Source organism: Sprattus sprattus, assembly GCF_963457725.1.
Source record: "Sprattus sprattus genome assembly, chromosome: 6".
Classification (NCBI taxonomy): Eukaryota; Metazoa; Chordata; class Actinopteri; order Clupeiformes; family Clupeidae; genus Sprattus; species Sprattus sprattus.
In genome coordinates, this window is record NC_137925.1 from 15904617 (window position 1) to 15926454 (window position 21838).

The 21838-nt window shown below is 43.8% G+C and overlaps 1 protein-coding gene across 3 annotated transcripts in view; it reads right to left on the minus strand.

The window, feature by feature from the left end:
• macrod1 (mono-ADP ribosylhydrolase 1) overlaps positions 1-21838 on the minus strand; it is a 66106-nt gene that overhangs the window by 6160 nt on the left and 38108 nt on the right. For all 3 annotated transcript variants that reach the window (XM_080841180.1, XM_080841181.1, XM_080841179.1), the window contains exons 5-7: positions 12622-12738; positions 950-1071; positions 479-509 (exon numbers count right to left, since the gene is read on the minus strand). In XM_080841180.1, the coding sequence (XP_080697306.1) occupies positions 479-509; positions 950-1071; positions 12622-12738 (270 nt within the window). The remainder of the gene's footprint in view (positions 1-478; positions 510-949; positions 1072-12621; positions 12739-21838) is intronic.

The following is a 21838-nucleotide window of genomic DNA, read 5'->3' on the forward strand; positions in this document are numbered from 1 at the left end:
CTCACCCTTAAACAAAAAAAAAAAAATCCCTTCCACCGCGGCGACTGATATCTGACCGCATCCCTGCGCAAACACTCCAGCATAAGTGAGGCTTCTGCGTGTGAAAGCCACCAGCGGATGACTTGAAAGCCCCCCCCAAAGAGCAAACATTTTTCACTCTTTCTCTCTCTCTCTCTCTCTCTCACTCTCTCTCTCTCTCTCTCTCTCTCACTCGCTCTATCTTTCCCTTTGTTCTCCAGCTTCAGCCTCAGCAATCTGTGTCAGGCTGTCCCACTGTTTCACTGTGTGCCATTAATATGGCTGCCGCTCGCTGTTGCTTTCTCTTTCTCCCTCTTTCCATATTCTTCCATTCACGTCATGTCTGCTCTCGTATATGTGACCCATGCTTTTTTTTTATGTGCAATGATGCAAGTGTGCATGTCAAGATGAGATAAACACCATGGTCATAATAACATGGAGATTGTGTTTGTGTACTCACCATAGACCCCAGTGGAGATACAAGGGAAAGCCTGCATAAGAGAAGCAATAGAGGACGAGAGGACATCATCAGAGGCTCCACTTCAAAGCAACGGACATGACGGCCTTGTGACTAAACCAATCGGGCAGCCCTTTCAGTTTCAGCCTCTCCTAACTAGTTCACTGAGACATTGGGGCAGATTGACCCTGCAGCCGTGAAAATTGAAATACAGCCTGGCTGTTTAGAATGTTAATGCTGCTGCAACAGGTGCCCCGATAACAAGTGGGCTCATGTGCTGACGACTTAACACTTGTTCTTAAACGGCATACATACTGTTTGGCATAACGCCACCTTATTTCTGTGTAAATATATACATACATTTACATATGTGTTTAATAACATTTTACAAACCAGTGAATGTACACCTACAGAAATGTATCACCTGCTGGTTCCCCACCTATCTATGGTGTGTGTGTGTGTCTGTTCTCTTACCACTGTCCTCAGCTCATTCTGCACAGCTGTTTTGAGGCTGTTGAGGTAACAGTCCCGCAGGGCGTCTTTCTCCTTGTCACTCACTCCGCCGAAGACTATTGGTCCCACGGTGTGGATCACATCTGTGTGGATCAGGATGGAGGGGAAGGGGAGGGAGGGAAGAGTGACATTAACCCTTAGAAATACACTCAGGTTCTAGATGAGGAAAGCTTATTATTAACTTATAACATGGTGCCTGCAATGAGCACGAAAATGGCCCACATCCATTTCTTATCGAAACTGATTCAGCAGTGACACTATCTGACGTGATAGCATATCTGTGAAGAAAAGAGATGATTTGATGTCGAGAAACTCAGGCTTGTCAGGAGAAGTCAGCCGAATTATCTTACTTGGCATGTAAAAGATCTAGCGTGTGTGTTTCAGGGGGCCATGTAAATTTCACTTTTGAAAATGAACTGCGAAATGAATGACTTCGCAGAGCTTGATAAATATATCATCTCGGGTCTCAGAGGCGAAAAAAAAAGAAAACGGAAATGTAAATTGAGCAAGTGTAATTAGTCTCTGAAGTTTCCTTGAGTGGTGCCACAGAGGGGCAGGAATTATTCAACGACTCAACTGGTATTTCAGAGCGACAGATTCAAGTTGACTTGGTGTACCACAGTGACACTTTTGCTTTAGAGGGAGAATTGATTGAAGAATGATTTTTTCCCCCCCCTGTCACAGTCATAGCACAACTCTAGTTCAGAAACGAGCATTTATCTACTGAAGATCTAGGCAGTCTTGTGTGATTTCTCCTCTTTGCGTGCAATTCTGCCACCCCCACCACTTTCGGTCACTTTCACAGCTTCCGGACAACCTCGGGACAACCCTTCGCCCCTCAGTCCATTCATATCCTCCCCCACTCGTTTCTTCCTGCCTCGTTCCACCTTCCTCCCACACCTCCCAGTCCTCCGCAGTCCACTGGACCATCACTCTTCATCCCCACATGACCTTCTTCTCTTTCCATCCCTGTGTGACCTCTCTGCTTTCCTCTTTATTCTCTCGCCCACCGTCCGTCTCATTCCGTCCCTGACCTCCCGTCCGGGCCTGCCGTTGCTCTTTGGCCTTCCCTCATTCCCTGTCTCCCATCTCCTCCTCCTCCTCCAGTCCTCCCTTTCTCCTTTCGCTCTCCGCCGTCCGCCTCTCCTTCGCCACCTCAGCCGGTGCGTCCTGTCGGGCGGCGGGTTATTTACTGCTCCTCTCCTCTGTGTTTACAGCATCGATTGCCTCCCTGTTTGTTTAGTCCGGCGTCCAGGCCATACATCAGCCCAGTCACATACACACACACACACACACACACATTACTCACACAGAGAGAGAGAGAGAGGGAGAGGGAGACAGAGAGAGAGAGGGAGAGAGAGAGAGGGAGAGAGAGAGGGGGAGAGAGGGAGAGAGAGGGGGAGATAGAGAGGAAGAGAGAGAGGGCGAGAGAGAGGGGAAGAGAGAGAGAGAGAGGAAGAGAGAGGGAGAGAGAGAGGAAGAGAGAGGGAGAGAGAGAGGAAGAGAGAGGGAGAAAGGCAGTGACCGAGCGTAGAAATGGAATTAAGAGTGAGGTAAAGAGGAGGAGACAGTTCAAAAGAGATTAAGGGAGTAAGACAGGAAAAGGCAAGAAGAAAAGATGTAAAAAGAGAAGCCAGAAAGGTCAGAACAAGCGAGAGAGAGAGAGAGAGAGAGAGAGAGAGAGAGAGAGAGAGAGCGAGAGTGAGCGTGAAGGAGTGAGAGTGACAAAAGGGTAGAAAGTCTGCAAGGATGTGCGATAGGGCTTCAGTGATGTGATGACACTCTGCAGCACAGGGAACAATGCACACCCAGCAGAGGACAACACCCGGCATGGAGAGGAAGGACGATTTGAAAAGACGAAAGCAAGTGAAATGATGAGGAATAAAGGACGATAAAACCCTTGAAAGTACGAAGGCAAGCGGCGGACAAAAAAAAGAATACAGAGTGGGAGAGAGAGACAGAGGGGGAAAAAAAGCCAGAGAAAGAAAAGTCACGGAATACTAGGAGCTTTAAGAGCAAAGAGTCTTTGAAGGAAAAAAACCATAAAGAAGAGGAAAAAAGCATGTTGAAAAGATGAAAGGCAGAGGCAAAGATACATTTGGTGAGAGGGACAGTCCTGATGAAATAGTCCTAATAAGAGAAAGAGCGGGAAAGGGAGAGAGAAAGAAACGCGGGATGACATAATGGATTTTGACGCAGGTGCAGCTAAAGGTTGCGGCTGGCTAAAGGCTAGGGGCCAGAGGGCGTGAATTCTGTACAAATGAAGTCATGCTGACATTACTCTGCTCCATTTAAATCTGTATGCGTGTGCAGGCCAGTGTGTAAGTGCGGTGTGTGTGTGTGTGTTTGTCAGTGTGTTGTAAATGTTTGTGAGTTTGTGTAGGGAATAACTGCAGCCACTTTAGCCACCACACCATTCTATAGTGAGTATTGCAAGAGCATACACCAGTATTGCAATACCCTTTTTTCTGGACTGCAAATCAGGACCCCACAGAAAAACTATCAACCTATCAACTTTCAGTTTAAAGCCTGACATACATTACCCCACAAAACAGCAATATACAAAAACAAGCAGCTGGAGGACTGCTTTTATGATGGAAAAAGATGAGACCTCCCATTTCCATTCGACATTTTGAGACACACACACACACACACACACACACACACACACACACACACACACACATTCACAAACTTGCCTATTCTGGTCTCCCCTTCATCAACCAGAATATACATTTTTACCATGACGGCTTGACCTAAGAAAGCGTTTTATTTAAAAGCTTCTTTTCTTCCAATACATTTGTCCTTTTTTTCTCGGATTCTCCCTATCTCTGTTTCTCCCCCTCTTCTCTCACTCCCTCTCTTACTATTGTGCAGTGTATTCTCAGACAAATTCCTCCTGGCTCTGTCCTCCCTCCCCGTTCCTTCTCCCTGCCTCCAAACAATACCCCTAACCTGAGAAAAAGTTTTTTTCTGTCTCTTATAACTCATGTATACATTCTGGGCTCTCTTTCTATCCATTGTCTCTCTCTTGACACTTCCGGGCCTGCCTCCCTCTCCTTTCTCCCCTTTCTCTCTCTGCTCCTCGCTTCCCCCTATCTGTCTTTTTCTCAGTAGCTGAGTAAAAAGAGAGGGAGAAAAAAAGAAAGAGAGAGAGAGAGAGAAAAAGGGAAAGCAAAAGCTGGACTGCTCCTCCGGTGCCAGCCTTCATTTCGTGCTCAATGGAGCGGACATGTCGCAAAACACAGTCCCAGGCCCCTATCCACGCACAGACAGGGGCCTCCTGGGGGAGTCACGCCCCACCCCTCCCACTCCTCCCTCCATTCCACACTACCCAGGCGCAGGAGCAGGTGGAATGACTTTCAGATACGTGACGGCCGAGGCACAATGACCAAAGGGGTGGGGGGGAATCACAATGGGTCCTGAAAAAGGGGCCCGAGCGCTTACCATCTGAAAGCTCTGAAATATAGGCCTGCTTTCACCCCCGCTGTCTGTCTTTGTCTTCGCTCGGACCTTTAGAAGGGGCAACCCAACCATGAAAGCGCAGGATAACCAATGTAGAGGGCTACGTTTTTTGTAAGGGAGGATAGTATATTAAATACTTAATGCATAATTCTTCTTTTTATGAACACAATATCCATATCCAGGATAATACATTGGTAATTACGGGGAGGTAATCCATCAGCAGCTATAGGTGGGTATTAGGCAAGACTCTGTTTTAGCTGACAGGGGATGAGACAGTGAGAGAGGGCAGGAGGGAGACGGCAAAAGAGGGATAAGTTATGTCTTTGACGAGGGGAGGAGAGTGGGTGTTCATTTGGCCTGGGCAGATTTTAATTAGTGTTAATTGGTCACTGAGGGAAATGAGACCATTCAGAGTATTTGTGTGTGTATGTGTGTGTGTATGTGTGTGTGTGTGTGTGTGTGTGTGTGTGTGTGTGTGTGTATGTGTGTGTGTGTGTATGTGTGTGTGTGTTTGGTACCAAGCTGACGGGCTTTCTCCTTGCCTCGTTTTTTTCCCCTCCCTCTCTCCTCCATAACGATTGTTGCTGTTTGTCTGCTTGCTTCCCCTCCGGTTAGGTCTGTATTGGTACACAGGTTGGCTTTGGGACTTGCCACAGTGGTTTGGTGCTGTGCCTGTGTGCCTGTGTGTGTGTGTGTGTGTGTGTATGTGTGTGTGTGTGTGTCAGTGTGTCGTCAATTTATGTGTGTGTGTGTGTGTGTGTGTGTATGTTTCTCTTTTTTCACACACCACACTCGACTAATTCCCTTTGGGTCGATAAGCCACCTACCTGATCTTAAATCCCTCTCGGAACACAAAGCTCACTCTGTATATCTCTCTCTTTGCCTTCCACCCCCTCTGCTTCTGCTCAGTCTTGTGCCTGTTTCGAAAAATGTTATCTGCGCCGTAATAGATTTGACTTGCCTCGGCTAAAAATACCACCTTGTTAGGCACTAACAAGTAGCAACAAGCCCTGCCTCATCACCGAGAGGAAATAAAAAGGTGTTTTTTTCTTATCTAAGCCAGAGATAATTACTTAATTTTAGGAGGAATTTGTTTTTATGTGCAAATAATTGCTTAGCATAATGAAGTGAGAAGACGTGCCACGCACCCTAGGAAATAAATGGAGACCAACGTTGCTTGAGAAACATCTCGTCTTTTCCGCTCTTTCATGCCTTTTCATCTTCTTTCCCACTCGCTCTACAGCGAGAGTGCACATATGTGGGGAGTCTAATAGCACCTCTTCACAACCGGCAGCTTAATGACATACACACACATGCACACACGTGCAGACACTGGAAGAGGGAGAAGCACTCATGCAAACAAGGCACGCTGGCACACAGATGCACACACTCGGTGGAAGACATGTACGCTGCCAGAAGTCAGTAAAATCAACTATGGATTTCAATTTTGGAGTTCTTCTGCACACGCCGCCTCCAACAGCAATTTGAGCATGACCCCAATCTCAGACATCCCACATGAACAGCACAAAATCACTTTTTTCAGATTACTGCAACTTACACACTCGCTCCCTCGCTCACTCACTCACTCACAGCATGGAACCTAGAGATTTAAATATGATAGAGATGTGTCCCACTGGCAGACCATTTAGCAAAAACCTGTTTACATGCCACTCGTGGCTCACATCCTTTTGTGGACTCTTCTCAATGACTTTAGACACTGCCCTGGCCCAACAACTGTAGATAAACAGCAAAGTGGACAAGAGACTCAAATGACTGAACTAACTGGTCACATTACATTATCGATACAGAGTCGATACTGTAAGTGCATCTCATCGCTCTTTCTCCCTCTTTCATTCGCTTTGCAAGGCTAGGTAAGGAGGGGGTCATAAATTAGGTAGGGAAATTACTGCTAAGTGTGGGAATAAATTAAAGTGCACTTGCATCTGTAAACACTGTCTGACTACATAATTACTGCACACTCCCACTAAGACAGAAGAGGAGGGGGGTGAGAGCGAGGGAGGGAAGGAGAGAGGGGGGGGGGTCTGAGCTGATGGCTCAGCTCTCGTTTGGCCTGCGGTCAGAGCTGCAGGGTGGCCTGCAGTCCAGTTTGCTGTGAATAAACACACAACATCTCTGTCAGGAGATTAGCAAGGCCCACCTCACCTGCAAGGTCAAAAAAGGGCAGTGGAGAACACACAGAGACATAAACGCAGGCACACACACACAGAGACATACACGCAGGCACACACAGACAGATACACACACACACACACACACACACACACACACACACACAGACACACATAGACACAGACACAAGGCACACACACGCACAGACACACATAGATACAGACACAGACACACACGCACAGACACACATAGATACAGACATAGACACACACACACACGCAGACACACATAGACACAGACACACATACACACAGCCAGATAGACGGACAGACAGACAGACGGACCGGACCGGACGGAGAGAGAAACAGTCAGACAGACAGATAGACACAGCGGGAAGTGAGAGGATGTCCACCCTCAGCTCCCTGCTCAGAGGTCGTAGCAGATTCTCATTTCTTCCTCCTTTCCTACATGCAGCAGAGGGGGATACCCACACCACCCAGAGCGCACCAGGGGGGTTGACACCTCTGCTGGCCAGCACACCGCAAGGACTATCTACACGAGTACCACTAATACACTGTGCCAAAGCCGACCAAAAGACCTCTCTTGTCATCTCCTATGAGGAGACAATGCAATGTTTTGAAATGATAGAGAAGAGAATCATAACTGAGCTCAGGTCAGTCTGATTTTTTTTTTTAAATATTTGGCAAGTTGGGCTAATATGAAATATATTTTTTTTGTATAAATGATATTGACATAATTGTAATAATTACATAATAACATAAATAATTACATAATTACATAATTTTGTATTCATACTGAGCACGTATTGTTGCAGTATAATTTATTCATCTAACATATATCATAAGACAGAAATCCTCTTCTTTCTGTTGCCATAATTCTGTTACCACTCTGCCCCCTCTTTACTTGCCGCATAATGGTCTTGCCAGGAGTTCACGGAAAAGCTGCCACTGGATGTCTGATGTAGCACACGCCTGCCAGTGGTCTTTACCTATATACGTGCTCTTGCTTAGGAAACACACATGTGACCACCTGACCACATAATCACATCATGTTTATCATAACGGCCTAAGAGGTTGGATTCGTTTTCTTTTTATATGACAACCATGCCAACAATGGTCTCTTTGTGCATTGGGTGCATTTACATTTTAATGTTTATTAATGTACACTGTCCCTCTTCAACAAACTGAAACTGAAACTGAAGCCAACAATGGTGTCTTTGTAACTCGCCACTCAAATATAAGTTATATGAGTGATCACTGGAAATCAGTGCTCAAGAGCTCTTTGCTGGATGGAGGGCTTTGGCAAGGGCCAAGCCAAGGGGTGGCCCATGGTGACCACAGCCACTGTACACTAAAGCCTTGTGGCACCGTAACGAGTTACAAGGGGGGAGGCTAAAAACATGGTGCAAACCTAGACTTGTAAGGGGATCCCAGGGCTTAATCTGGCAACTCCAAGCACCATTTTCTAAAGTGTAGTAGCATTATAAGGATATCACTATCTATTTTTCTTTATATCTTCTTTGATGCAATCAAAACTGTCAAACTGAAATTCAAGAGAAAAACTGTGAAAACTGAAATTCAGCCGGTTTTGCAACTGTGAAAGCAACTGACTACTGATTTGGGGCTTTAGAGACATATTATTATTATTGTATTTATTATTAATTATAATTTTTTTGCAAGCATTTAAAATAGTAAAATAGTAGGAATACATAAAGGCACAATTTACTGTTGCTAGGTTGCATATCAACCTATAGGCTCAAGTAACAGCCAACGACTAAAAAAGATTATGATCAAACCAATGGCACCATGACTTGATAAATGCTATGTATCACATTCTCTTTTATTTGGACAATCATACTGAACTAAAATTGCAATAAAAGTGGTACTTTAATACCAGGGAGGCAGGAAGTCATAATCATTCAACAGAAAAGCATCCATTTAAAATAAATGGCTGACATGATGCACTAGCACAAAGGGCTGACTGGGCATCATCTAAGAATAGCTTAGACGCAACTTCAATTCAAACCATCTATCAATTGGTGATTAAGCACTTTGTCTAAGAAGCCTTCTGGTCATTGTAGTGAGGTTTTATTTTAAGTTGTAGACAAAATTGGTGAAAGCAAAAAGTGGTGGGAACAAGTCCCAAGCATCCCCACCGTAAATGAAGCCTATACGTACTAACCGGAGAAGGTCTTGGCTATGTTTCCGATAGATTATGCATGCCTTGTAGAAATACAGACAGAACTTCAACTAGCTGCCCACTGAATCCGAGATTCATTACATCAACAACTGTTCTAATTTAAGATGATGAAAACCACCTGCCCCCTTAAAAAACAAAGTCTCAGTCTCAGTCTCAGTCATAAAATATTGCAGCAGCAGTTTTCGCACAGTTTGAAGCCTCTATTTGGCTGCAGCACCTTCAAAGCACCAGGAAGACTGTATTCTGCCACAGGAGATGGAATTGAAAATAAATTGTGCTTTACAATCAAATCAAAAAACCAAACCACATTTAGATCAATTAAAAAACAGGACGCAGCACTTTTGCAAGGGGGTAAATCCACCCTCCTTAGCCTTCACCATATCCTCAGTAGTGTTTATGAATACAAAATCTAGTCCTCTGAATTTTGGTTGTCAGACACATCATGGCGATCAGGATCAGCCGATCAAATTTGTATTTCTCCGAGGGGGGCTTAATGTATTAGAAACATCAGCTTCTCTAGGTTTGTTTGATATAACTAGAGCCGCCGCTATGTACCTGTACCACATGCTGTTCATAGGGCACCTAGTGCCATCACCCTGTATGCGCTGATTTGGTATCTATGGTTGCAGTCATCCACGGTTTACCCGAGCCCGAAGATATTAAGTGAAAAATGTCAAAAATAAATGGTTCATAAGTTTCTGCAGTTTTCTGCACCGTTGCTCTTAATGCGTGCCTCATGTCTTAAAACTAAAACTAAAACTGAAACTGAACTGAACTGAACCAAATCACTAATTTCTCATGTATGTATGTCTGTCTTTGATTTCTCCATCCTCTTTGCATTCCGTCCTCGTTTCTTTCATGCTTTTATCAAAGGGAGGGGGCAGGACGCGATGAAAGGAAGGAAGGAGGGAGGAAAGGGAAAGGGTAAACATTATGTGTAAAAGATATTTTTCACAACTCCGTCGTCCATTGAGGTTTAAGCAAAAATGTCCTGTTCTTTTAAGAGAGGGACCACACTCACATAACTTTCATTACAGTATACTGTTATAATTGTTTTATTGTATTATAAGTTGTTGTTGTTGATGTCATATTGTGTGAAATGTTTACATTAAACTTTATAGTAGATGTGTGTACACAAAAAACAAGTTATATGGTGTTTGCTACTATCCACGGTTTCAGCCATCTGCGGTGCCCCCTCACTTCTCCATGTGGTTTGTTTTGATGGTGCCTGTCATGGTGACGATAGGAATGCTATCGGCTACAGTATACAAAATACATGGTGGAAGGTGAAAATTCACCCTAGTTACCTCAGGACTCCGGAGCTGCATATAAGTATATTTATTAGACAAACAACAATTGCAATTGGGCTCACTCCCAGCACAAGGCTGAAAGTGAAGCAATATTAAACACATCGCACAAGGTTTATACCGACAGAAGTTTAGCAGTCAGCAGGGATAACCACGTGGTGGATTTCTGACGTCCGAGGCACGGATGGAAGTTTTGCACAAGATTGGAAGAAGCACAGTTCGACCCTTCTTATCACCTCTGGTCTAAACATGCTCTTGTAGATATGCAAGAGCAAGTGGCCACTAATAATCTAAGTTACACACACACCGAAAAGACATGTTCCGGCTTTCATAACCACATGATTCATACAAGGAATATATTAATACAAGGCACTTGATTCATACAGTCATCGACAAAAATATTGGCACCCCTGCACTTGTCAGATAATGTACCAATTCTCCCAGAAAAATGTCATTCATTGTTTGCATTGGAACAACACAAAAAAGCAGAGAAGAAAAGACAAATCTGACATGATTCCACACAAATCTCCAAAAGCGGACCGGACAAAATTATTGGCACCCTTTCAGAATTGTAAGAAATAATTGTATTTCAATCATGTAATGCTCCTTTAATCTTTATTTAAACTCACATGTGGTATGCCACAGATGCTGGTAATATAAAAATCACATTTGCAACCAGTTAAAATGGAGCAAAGTTGACTCAACCTTTGTGTTGTGTTTCTGTGTATACCGCATTGAGCAAGGAGAAAAGAAAGAAGAGCAAAGAATTGTCGCAGGATTTGAGAACCAAAATTGTAGGAAAGTATGAACAATCTCAAGGCTACAGGTCCATCTCCAGATATTTTAATGCTCCTGTGTCGACTGTGAGCAGTGTCATCAAGAATTTTACAGCCCATGGCATTGTCACTAACCTCCCTGTAAGTGGAAGTAAGAGAAAAATTGATGACAGAATGCAACAAAAGATTGTTTGAATGGTGGATAAAAAAACTAGAACAACTTCCAAATAAATTCAAGCTACTCTGCAGACACAGGGTACAACGCAACGGTGTCAGCTCGCACTATCCGTCGCCTTTTGAATGAAATGAGATGCTATGGTAGGAGATCCAGGAGGTCCCCACTGCTGACACAGAGACATAAAAAAGCCAGACTGGAGTTTGCCTAAACCTTCCTGGAGAAGCCAAAATCGTTCTGGGAGAACAGCCTGTGGACAGATGAGACTAAAGTAGAGCTTTTTGGTAAGTTTTACAGACAATGAAATGAGGCCTTCAAAGAAAAAACACGGTCCCTATAGGCAAATATGGTGGAGCTTGACTGATGTTTTGGGGGTGCTTTGCTGCTTCTGGAACCTAATGCCTTGACTGAGTGCATGGCATCAGGAAATCTGAGGACTACCAAATCATTTTTGGGCTTAATGTAGGGCCCAGTGTCCGAAAGCTGGGTCTCCGTCAGAGACCATGGGTCCTCCAGCAGGACAATGACCCATAGCACACTTTATAAAGCACCCAGAAATGGTTAAGACAAAGTACTTGAGAGTTCTGAAGTGTCTGAGATGAGTCCAGATCTTAATCCCATGGCACAACTGTGGCATGATCTCAAAACAGTAGTTGGGAGAAGGCACCCTTCAAATGTGAGAGACCTGGAGCAGTTGGCAAAAAAAGAGTGGTCCAAAATTTCAGTAGAGAGGTGTAAGACACCTCATTCATGGTTACCGGAAGCAATTGATTTCAGATATTTGTATTTCATTATTTTTAAGGGTGTTCTACCCATTATTAAGTTGAGGGTGCCAATCATTTTGTCCAGTCCATTTTTTGAGTTTTGTGTGAAATAAGGACAGATTTGACATTATTTCTCAGATGTTTTGTGTTTTTCCAATGCAAACTAAATAAATAAACATGTGAATACAAAAGCATTTGAAATTGCAACAATTCTCTGGGAGTAGTGATGCATCATCCGACATAGGTGCAGGGGTGCCAATATTTTTGTCCATGACTGTATATTCTTAACTCATTAACAGTGCTTGGAAATGATCTCCATCAACATGGTGGAAGGCAACCAGAGTAAGCGGAAAAAGAAAACCCTGCTCTTTAATGGATGTTTGAAAGTGTTAATTCTTGAACATTAGCCAAAATATACTGAATCATTAGGCACAAAGCAATTCTGTTTACTAAGCAGTGGCCCTGGATATAACGTGACAGTAAATGCTAGCAAAATAAAAAAGACTAAGTTATTCACTGCATGGGGGCAGGTCTGTTAGCCCAAACCATGTCTAGAGTTCCTAAGCAGAACAAATATTTAAGTGACTATCTGGTCTACAGCACTTTGCCAATGCAGACAAAAATAACTTGGCCACCCCTATAAAAATGGTCTGGTAAGAACTTTGAATAAATATCTGTGATGGACATGAGGAGGATGGAGATGATACTAGTTTTGTGGCCCATTCAAATATAATGAGTTGAAAGGGGGAACATGGGTCAGGAACAACCAAAGAAAAAAATAGGCAGGGTGACTCACGTTTAGCTGGCAGGCCGTAGGCTCCGGTGATCTTGGCCTCCCCCGTTTCACAGCCTCCAAGAGTGGCGCATTCCTTCCTCAGAAGAGGCCCAGCCCCACGATGGATGGCTCCATCCACTGTGTGTGTGTGTGTGTGGGGGGGAGGAGACAGAGGATTCATGTTCATTGGAATTTCCAACTTCAACAGAAAAATAATGTGAATAGACCAGAGAAAAAAAAGAGTAAAAAGAAAGGGGGCGACATAAGATGTAAAATTACCAAATTAGTTTCCATAAAGGACAGACGCTGAAAACCCTGAAGGGAGCTCCTTCAACCACATTCACAACCGTGCCTGGCAATTTTCCCCTAATTATGCCACTATTGTGTTGCACAGTAGATCTCCTTTTCATCGTCTGTTATTGTTATTATGCACGTAGAGAGGCTGCCTAACTAAAAGTGTGACCTTTCTTGCAAGTTCACAGTAATCTTTATTTCTTTACCTCTGCTCCTCTGAAACTCGTGATTAGATGCAGACAGACCTTCACCTCATTGTGTAAATGTAATGCAGTGTTTAGTGGAGTCTGGTTGTTGTTGTTTTGACATGTAACACATAACATTATATGCTTCCCAGGAGTAATAACATGATAATGATATGAAGCCTGTGGTTGATGGTGTGACTGTTTAACGGAGACCGCACAATCAAAACTGCCAAGGGTGATAAGAAGCCCAGTACTTGCCTCTCACAAGGTGATACAAAATGGGGTGAAAGAACATAGAGGAGGGGAAAGGGTGAGTTGACTTAGCATACATGAATAGATTTAGCATTCATGGAAATAGATGGAATGGAGAGAAGCCAAAGAAAAAGAAATTAGGGAGAGGATGAGAGTGTGTCTTGACAGAGCAGAACAAGCAAAGAGCGTGAATGGGCCAGAGCACGAGAGAGGGAGAGAGATAAAAGACGGAGTGATTAAGTGAAAGAGTAAGAGACTTGTGTCATGTGTTCAGGCCTCGGAAGTGTGGGTATTGTGTGTGTGGAGGGTAGGGGAGGCAAAGGGAATAGGGTGAGAGGAGCGAGGGGAGAAGGAGGAGGGAAGACAGGAGTGAGTGCACAACACCAGCTGTAGGGACCACTCTACCTCGTGCCGCCGTCAACCTACGCACACCTTTCCATGGTTACATGGATGCATTTCTTAAACAAGTGCTAATTGGCACCACGTTATACCTGGGCTTGGAATGCGTTTGAAAGCACAAACTGGAGGCGTTCTTCGCACATAGCTAAAGAACACAAAGAGGTTTTTAAGCATGTGTGCATTCCTCTATAAGACTCGCGTGCATAAGATTGTTAGTGCAGATTAACACTGTTTGGAAAAAATTCCATCTTTTTATTGGCCAAGGCTGGTCACCATAGCAACCATTAGTGAGGGGTGTCCAGAAGGCTGCAGCAACATCTGTTTGGCCTCTACCAAAGTCCCTGCAAGGGAGCCGGGATCGCTTGCTTTGGTCTGGTCCAGTTGGCCAATCGGTTTAGTCTATAACTGGATGGCATCCACAGTCCAGATTTGGCCAAACTCAAGGACAGAATAAAAAGTGTACATGCAAACAAACACAAACACAAACAAACAACAAACACACACACACACACTCTTTTGTAGTCGCACTCCCTATCATCTGTGCCTCCTTCCTTTTTTGTGGCCCTTTCATCTTTGTGTGTTTTGAGTTTTCACCACACAAGGACATCTCTAATACAGAGAAGGCTTTAAAACAGGGGACACAGCTGCCACTGTGCAAGTTTATCGCATTAATGCAGCATTTTCACAGCAATGAGAGAGAAATGTCACAGTGCACTCGGAACGAGCTAGGTGCTCTGCAGCCTAATTTAGAACACTAGGCTTTTGGAGTTGCAAGAGCACAAGACGCAGTTTTTTTTATGTCCTCCATGATTTCAGAGGTAGATTAATTGAGAACACCCCAGAGTTTGTGCTGAGCACTTAATTGCAGGCAAATGTGAAGTGCTATTTGGAACAATATGGGGTCTAAGAGTGGGGTTGAAATGGTGGAATTTCAGTTTCTGTTTAGCTGAACTGGATTTTTCGAAAAGTCCTTTTAACATTGCGACCGCAGCTTAATCTGCACCTTTGCCAAAGCCCAATATACCGCACAGTGTTTTTCCGCATTTTCCGTGGTATTTATCAAAACAGATCCGCGCTGGGCAATCATTATTTAGCGCACCCGTTAAAAGACAGGAGAAATCTCCTGCAAGTTACTGCCACCATGGAGATTCGAGGAAGAGAAAATGAAGGTTTAGCGAAGAGGAGATAGATATATTGGTTCACGTTCGCTCAATCACTGAACCTGATTCAATGTGCCCGCTGTTATATTGTTGATCTGCCCGCCATCACCTACCGCGAGATGTTTAAAAGAACACGATTATAAAGAATATGCTATTGGTGGCATTAATGCATAAATTGTCTATTATAACAATATAGATGTGTACATCTATATTAAGAGATTAATCATTTCTACAAGGGACATGGGTTCACTACAATATATCCCCACTGAAACAAATACATTCACCAAGTAGCCAGGCCTCTCCAAAATCCCCGTTGCTCAATCTTGGATAGATGGCACTATTCCGGAAGATAAAACTGTCATGGACAGATCCAGGGTATTTGGCTACCACGTTAGTAATGGTCATGTTGGCATCACATATGACCTGGACATTCATTGAATATGTGTTCTTTCTGTTTCGGTAAATGTGTTCGTGGATTGAAGGTGGGACTGTTTGGATGTGAGTGCAATCAATGGCTCCAATTACGTTGGAAAGTTTGCAATAAAAAAAAAGTCCTGTCTGATGTCTCTAATTTCAGCTATGGCAGTGGGGAAATGTATTGACCAGTGCGCCGTAGCAATGCGTCGAGTACCTGGGTGAATATTTGGCTGAGTGAAGGCTGAGATATACCAACTGCTGATGCTATAACTGTTTGAAATGATCCGGATGCCAATATTTGCAATGTTTTCCGGAGTTTATCCACTAATGGAATGGAATGTGATCGCTGGTTGGAGGGTTCGATGTCGTCTCTGATCTGGTTCAGTAATTGAAGTATTGCGTAGCTGGTTAACCTGTACCGTCGAATGATTTGTGGTTCGCTTAACTGAAAAAGTGTTATACGAGTTGAAAAAATCCTTTCTGTGCGCTGTCTCTGTCTATGTCTTCGACTTGCTCTTATAACTGCTGCCATATCAACGTTTTCAGACTCAATGGAAATGAGCTTCCTGGTTAAGACGTGCTTTTATGAGGCGGAGAATTATCCCGCAAACTAGAGACGCTCGCCAGGCAGTTTTAGTAAATACCACGCAATACATCATTAGGCGCACTTAACTTCTCTCCTCCCATATATTTGCGCTACACGCCCACGTTCCTTATAACCTCCCATCTCGTTGCGGCACACACCCACAAAGCATAAAAATGCGCTTCTACTCAAATGCGCCTCCTTTGTAAATACCATTTTATGTTTACGACCGCTATTTTACGCCTGAAATGGGCGCAATCCTGTTAGTAATTCATTTGAAACTGACATTTTGTTCAATGTGCTCATGAATGTGAGTGGGGTCAATTTAACATTCTGAGCAGCAAAAGCCTCCACTCCCCCCCACACAGCTTATTTAACGGTCCACCTTCCCTCTCAGCCCCTTCCTCAGACTCTGCTCTCCATCTACCTCTCTTTCTCTAATTCTCCACCTTGTCCTCTCTTCCCTCAGCCCCTTCCTCACATCTCCTCTCTCCGTCTGCTTCACTGTCTATTTTTCATTTCCCATACTCCATTCATTGCTCTTGTACATACAGTGGGTGAAAGTATTTGACCCTGCCGATTTCGGAAGTTTGCTCACTTGCAAAGAAATGGGTGATCTATAATTGTAATGGTAGGTCTATTTTAACAGTGAGAGACAGAATATCAACGAAAACATCCAGAAAACTGCATTTTATAACAGTTATGAATTGATTTGCATTTGATCGTGGAAAATAAGTATTTGAAGTACTTGGTGGAGTAACCCTTTATGCACAGATGTCAGACTGTTCTTTTAGTTGGTCACCAGGTTTACACACATCATCTCAGGAGGGATTTTGGTCCACTCCTCTTTGCAGATCCTCTCCAAATCCTTCGGGTTGCTTTTTCAATGGGAGGGAATGAGGTTCACGCCAAACATCACGTTCTCCCAATCCTCCATAGAATCATTGAAGTGTTCATTGGCAAACTTCAAACGGCCCTGTAAATGTGCCACCTTGAGCAGGGGGACCTTGCGAGCGCTGCAGGACTTCAAACGATTGGTTTTCTCAGTGACTGGGGTCCCAGCTGCCTTGGGATCTTTCACAAGCTCCCCCCGTGTAGTTCTGGGGTTATCGTTTCGGATGATCACCGATACTGCACGAGGCGAGATCTTGCATGAAGCCCCAGACTGAGGGCGACTGAGAGTTGTTTGGTGTTGCTTCCATTTGCTAATAATTGCACCAACAGTTGTCTGCTTCTCACCCAGCTGCTTGCCGATGGTTTTGTAGCCCATTCCAGCCTTGTGCAGGTCTACAATCTTATCTCCGACGTCCTTTGACAACTCATTGGTCTTGCCCATGGTGGTGAGGTTGAAGGTGTGTAGTATGATTCTTTGGACAGGTTTCTTTTATACACGTCACCAGTTCAAATCAGGTGTACCTTGTTAGGTCTAATAAGAACTAATCTGCGTGCCTCGTGGGCACATAACAGGTCTGTGGGAGCCAGAATTCTTGCTGTTTGGTAGGGGTTCAAATACTTTTTTGCCGCGGTAAAATCCAAATAAATTCATAACTGTTATAAAATGTTGATATTTTGTCTTTCATTGTTAAAATTGACCTACCATTACAATTATACATCACGCATTCATTTGCAAGTGGGCAAATTTGTCAAATACTTATTTTTCCCACCGTACATGTACATTCATTAATGCACTCACTCACTCACTCACTCACTCACTCATTCACTCATTCACTCATTCACTCATTCACTCTCACACTCACTCATTCACTCATTCACTCATTCACTCACTCATTCACTCACTCACTCACTCACTCACTCACTCACTCACTCACTCACTCACTCACTCACTCACTCATTACTCTCACACTCACTCACTCACTTACTTACTCACTCACTCACTCACTCACTCTCTAACTCTCTCACTCTCTCACTCACTCACTCACTCACTCTCACACACACACACTCACTCATTCACACTCACTCACTCACTCACTCACTCACTCACTCACTCACTCACTCACTCACTCACTCACTCACTCACTCACTCACTCACTCACTCACTCACTCACTCACTCACTCACTCACTCACTCTCACACACACACACACTCACTCACTTATTCACTCACTCACTCATTCACTCTCACTCTCTCACTCACTCACTCACTCACTCACTCACTCACTCACTCACTCACTCACTCACTCACTCACTCACTCACTCACTCACTCACTCACTCACTCACTCTCACACACACACACACTTACTCACTCACTCACTCACTCTCACACACACACAAATGCATTTGCCTGTGGTTTTCTCTGTCTTTTATTCTTCTTATGCAGAAATGGTGACTGTCTTCCCTGATGCACTTCCAGTCCCTGCCCAATTATCACCCAGGTTTTCCAGGCCTTAACAAACCTCCTGAGGCTAGCATAGGTGAAATATGAAATAACCAGTATGTAAAAAAAAAAAAAAACTAAGTGAGACAAAGATGAATAGAAGCAAGTGAGAGCAGAAGAAAGAAAGGAAGAAAGAAGAAGAGAGCAATATAGTGGAAGGATGAGGGAGAGAGGGATGAGGGAGAGAGCAAAGGAAAACAAAACAGAGCAGATACGAACACACACACACACACACACACACACACAGAAACACGGACGCAGACGCAGACAAACACACAGACAAACACACAGACAAACCCGCAGACCGCACACACACACAAATCAGGTAGAGCTGGTTAGTCAGTAAGAGTGACAGGGAGAGAGTGAGGGATGAACATACGAGGAGACAGATGAAGAGAGAGCAAGCAGAAAGAGAGTGCAGGAGGAGTAAGTCAGAGACAGACCGAGAGAGAGAGTGACAGAGACAGAGAGAGAGAGAGAGAGAGAGAGTGACAGAGACAGAGAGAGAAAGAGGGAGAGGGAGAGAGGGAGAGAGTGCAGGGAGTAAGGAAGTGACGGGTGAGATGCGGAGGCACGCTCGGACAGAGTGGGTTTGAAATGACAAGGCGAAGGTCACAACTAAATCAATCCCATTTGCCTGGCTGCTGGGCTTTGAATTGGAGAGCGCGTATAAAGCCCACGCCACTGAAGACAGACGGGCATATGCAGCTGAGTATGCGTTGCCGACCAGGAAGGATTTGAAGCAGAGATTTATCACGCGTATTGATTTGCTCATGGCTAGCCACTTAACACTAACATGCATGCGGCCATGCACACATGCATATAAAGACACACACGTAAGGATGTGCACACACACAAACACAAACACACACACTCACCTTACCCCTAACACACACAGGGTCATGCACGCATATATACACTTTTTCTAACACACAGATCATCACACACAGCGTGAGAAACCTATGTCCCCAATTTCCCTGCTGCTGACTGACTACATTATTCGGAATCCCGACATGACAAAAGACTGAAGGCTAAAGCAGATCAAGGTGGAATCGGTTAAGGAGAAGTTATTTAAGAACAGCCACCTACGAACGCCAGACTCCTCCACCTGACTACACTATACACTCAATGACTCAACCCCACAAGGACCTGCACACTGCTGGAGGTATTTACAAAGAGCAAGAATAGCCAGTGCCGTGCTGTATTACTACTTGACAGCAACGGAAAGAAGCTTTTCCTTAAAAGTAATTAAATTAATTTCCCCTTGGAGCCGCCATTTAATGCTATCATTGAAATCTTGTTTCTGATCTTGCAGGGCTAAGTGGGAAAAACCTTGATTTCACCAAGCATTTCTGTTTCTGATGTCATCATGCCTCACGAGTCCTACACAGTCAATTGAATATCTCTTAAGCGAAATAGTCTACCAAAAAAGTAAATAATGGTCCTATAATAAATCCATTACTAGATCAGCTGCAAACCCACTGCTAATGAACTGTATGTTTGTACTTGAAGCACGGGTGTGACCAGTAACTTAACATGATGTTCAGTCAAATTAAAGCCAGGGACACACCAAACTGAAATCACAGAACTAGAAGTGATGAAAACCGAGTGGTACGTTGTCTCATGTTACCTGTGTCAGGGCCAAAAAGTTGCACTTAAACGTACTGCAAAGACTACAGCCAACTACCAACTAGTTCGTACGTTCTGTGCTTGTGTGAGAAGAAATAACTGTCCACACCAAACCATAAACAAAGTGGTGTGTGCCATTTTCACACCACTGATGCTCACCACAGACAGACAAAAAATGTAACTTAACCGTCAATCAGAGTGATCTCTCACCCATGGGCTCCGCCGCAGATTCAACATGCTCAATTGGCCGTAAAGCTGCCAACGGGACATCCAACTAGTGCCAACGTTGCGGGACACACCACAAAGACTAGGGCTGCAGACACTCACCGATGGCCCGACTTTTGGATGACGGCCACCTTGGTGTGCCATGGGCTTAACATCATGCAAGCATTTACACTTACACACATCACACACAAGCAGTGTTGTTTGTCCACATAATACTGTCTGTCCATAAACTATTTCAGAAATGATCAGAATAAGCATGTATTTAAAAAAAAAAAAAAAAAAAAGACATCATCTTTACTGCCTGACTCAGCCACGCAATGTAATTTATTTTATTTGTACAATCGCAATCAGGCCAAAGGTAATTAGTGAAAGGTTTGGTTAAAGCCGACAAATAGCATTGCCAAGAGATCCCTTTAAACTGGATGTGTCAGGCGGGATTACAATGTAAGAAGACAGCAATATTGCTGCAGGTTCTTGAAAGTGTTTCGCTAGGAGCGCTTTTAAAAGGAACAAACCGTAGCGCTTCTTCTGTTGTTCAAAACCATTCAATGTGTTGATACATTACTGTAGCTTGTCAGACATGTTTTAAAATGCCCTAGCCACGTCCCTTTGAACTGACTGCTACATTGTTAATCAGGGTTTGTGATTTTGAGCCTGTAAATATTTTTTTATTTTTTTATATTCGTAGCTAGGCACTGAAATGAAAAATGTATAGCTTATACCTTTGCTTTAATGTTTTAGTAGGCAGCCTGGCACTCCCTGCGGTGCAACTTCTGGAGAAGGTCAGCTCTATTTTCTATGTAAGTTTCAGATGAAAACCGGGGTTATCTTCGTACTTTTTTCTCCAACAGGATATGGTAACACAAGAGAATAGGTTCGTCTCAGGTAACTATGTTTTTTTTTTAAACTGTGCTTATGGCATTCAAATAGATTGAAATTGTACTGTTTACATGTCTTTTTTTACTTTGAATAATTCTGGGAACAAAAGACTATTTCGATGTTATCGCTGCATCAAGAACCCCAGCAGAACCAAAGAGGTGAGCAACAGCCTGAGCACTAGGTCATCGGAAGGGAGAGTGGACATAAATGTATTAATTGGTACGAGACGGAGCTAGGGGTGACTGTATGCGTGTGTAAGGAGACGGAGCTAGGGGTGACTGTATGTGTGTGTAGAGAGACTAAAGCCCTCTCTGGGATGTCCCAGAGACAGTGCACAAGTCTGTAAACAAAGCAAAGAGCAGCGGTGACCATTAGCCTACATGAATGGGGAATGAACACCAGAATGAACACCAGAACTAATCTAAATACAGTCTGTCTCTCTGTCTCTCTCTGTCTCTCTCTATCTCTCTGTCTCTCTGTCTCTCTGTCTCTCTGTCTCTCTGTCTCTCTCTCTCTCTCTCTCTCTATTTTGGTTGCGTCCAGGCCAAAAAGAGACCTTTAGTGGCGGCGTGGCATTTTTTCCTCTGGCGTAGTCTAATAACACTACAATATATGAATAGACAGAACAAGAAAAGAAAAGAAAAGTTAAGTCATAAAGTCATAATGTGGAGTCATACTGTGGATGACATTTGTTTAATTAAAGTCGGAAAAATTGAACCACTTCCCAGGCACCGAAGTCTTTAAAGGGGTTTAAACTTTTGCATTTCTTTTTTAAAGCCTGCCAGGATATGTGATATCCAACATAGATTATTTGCATAAA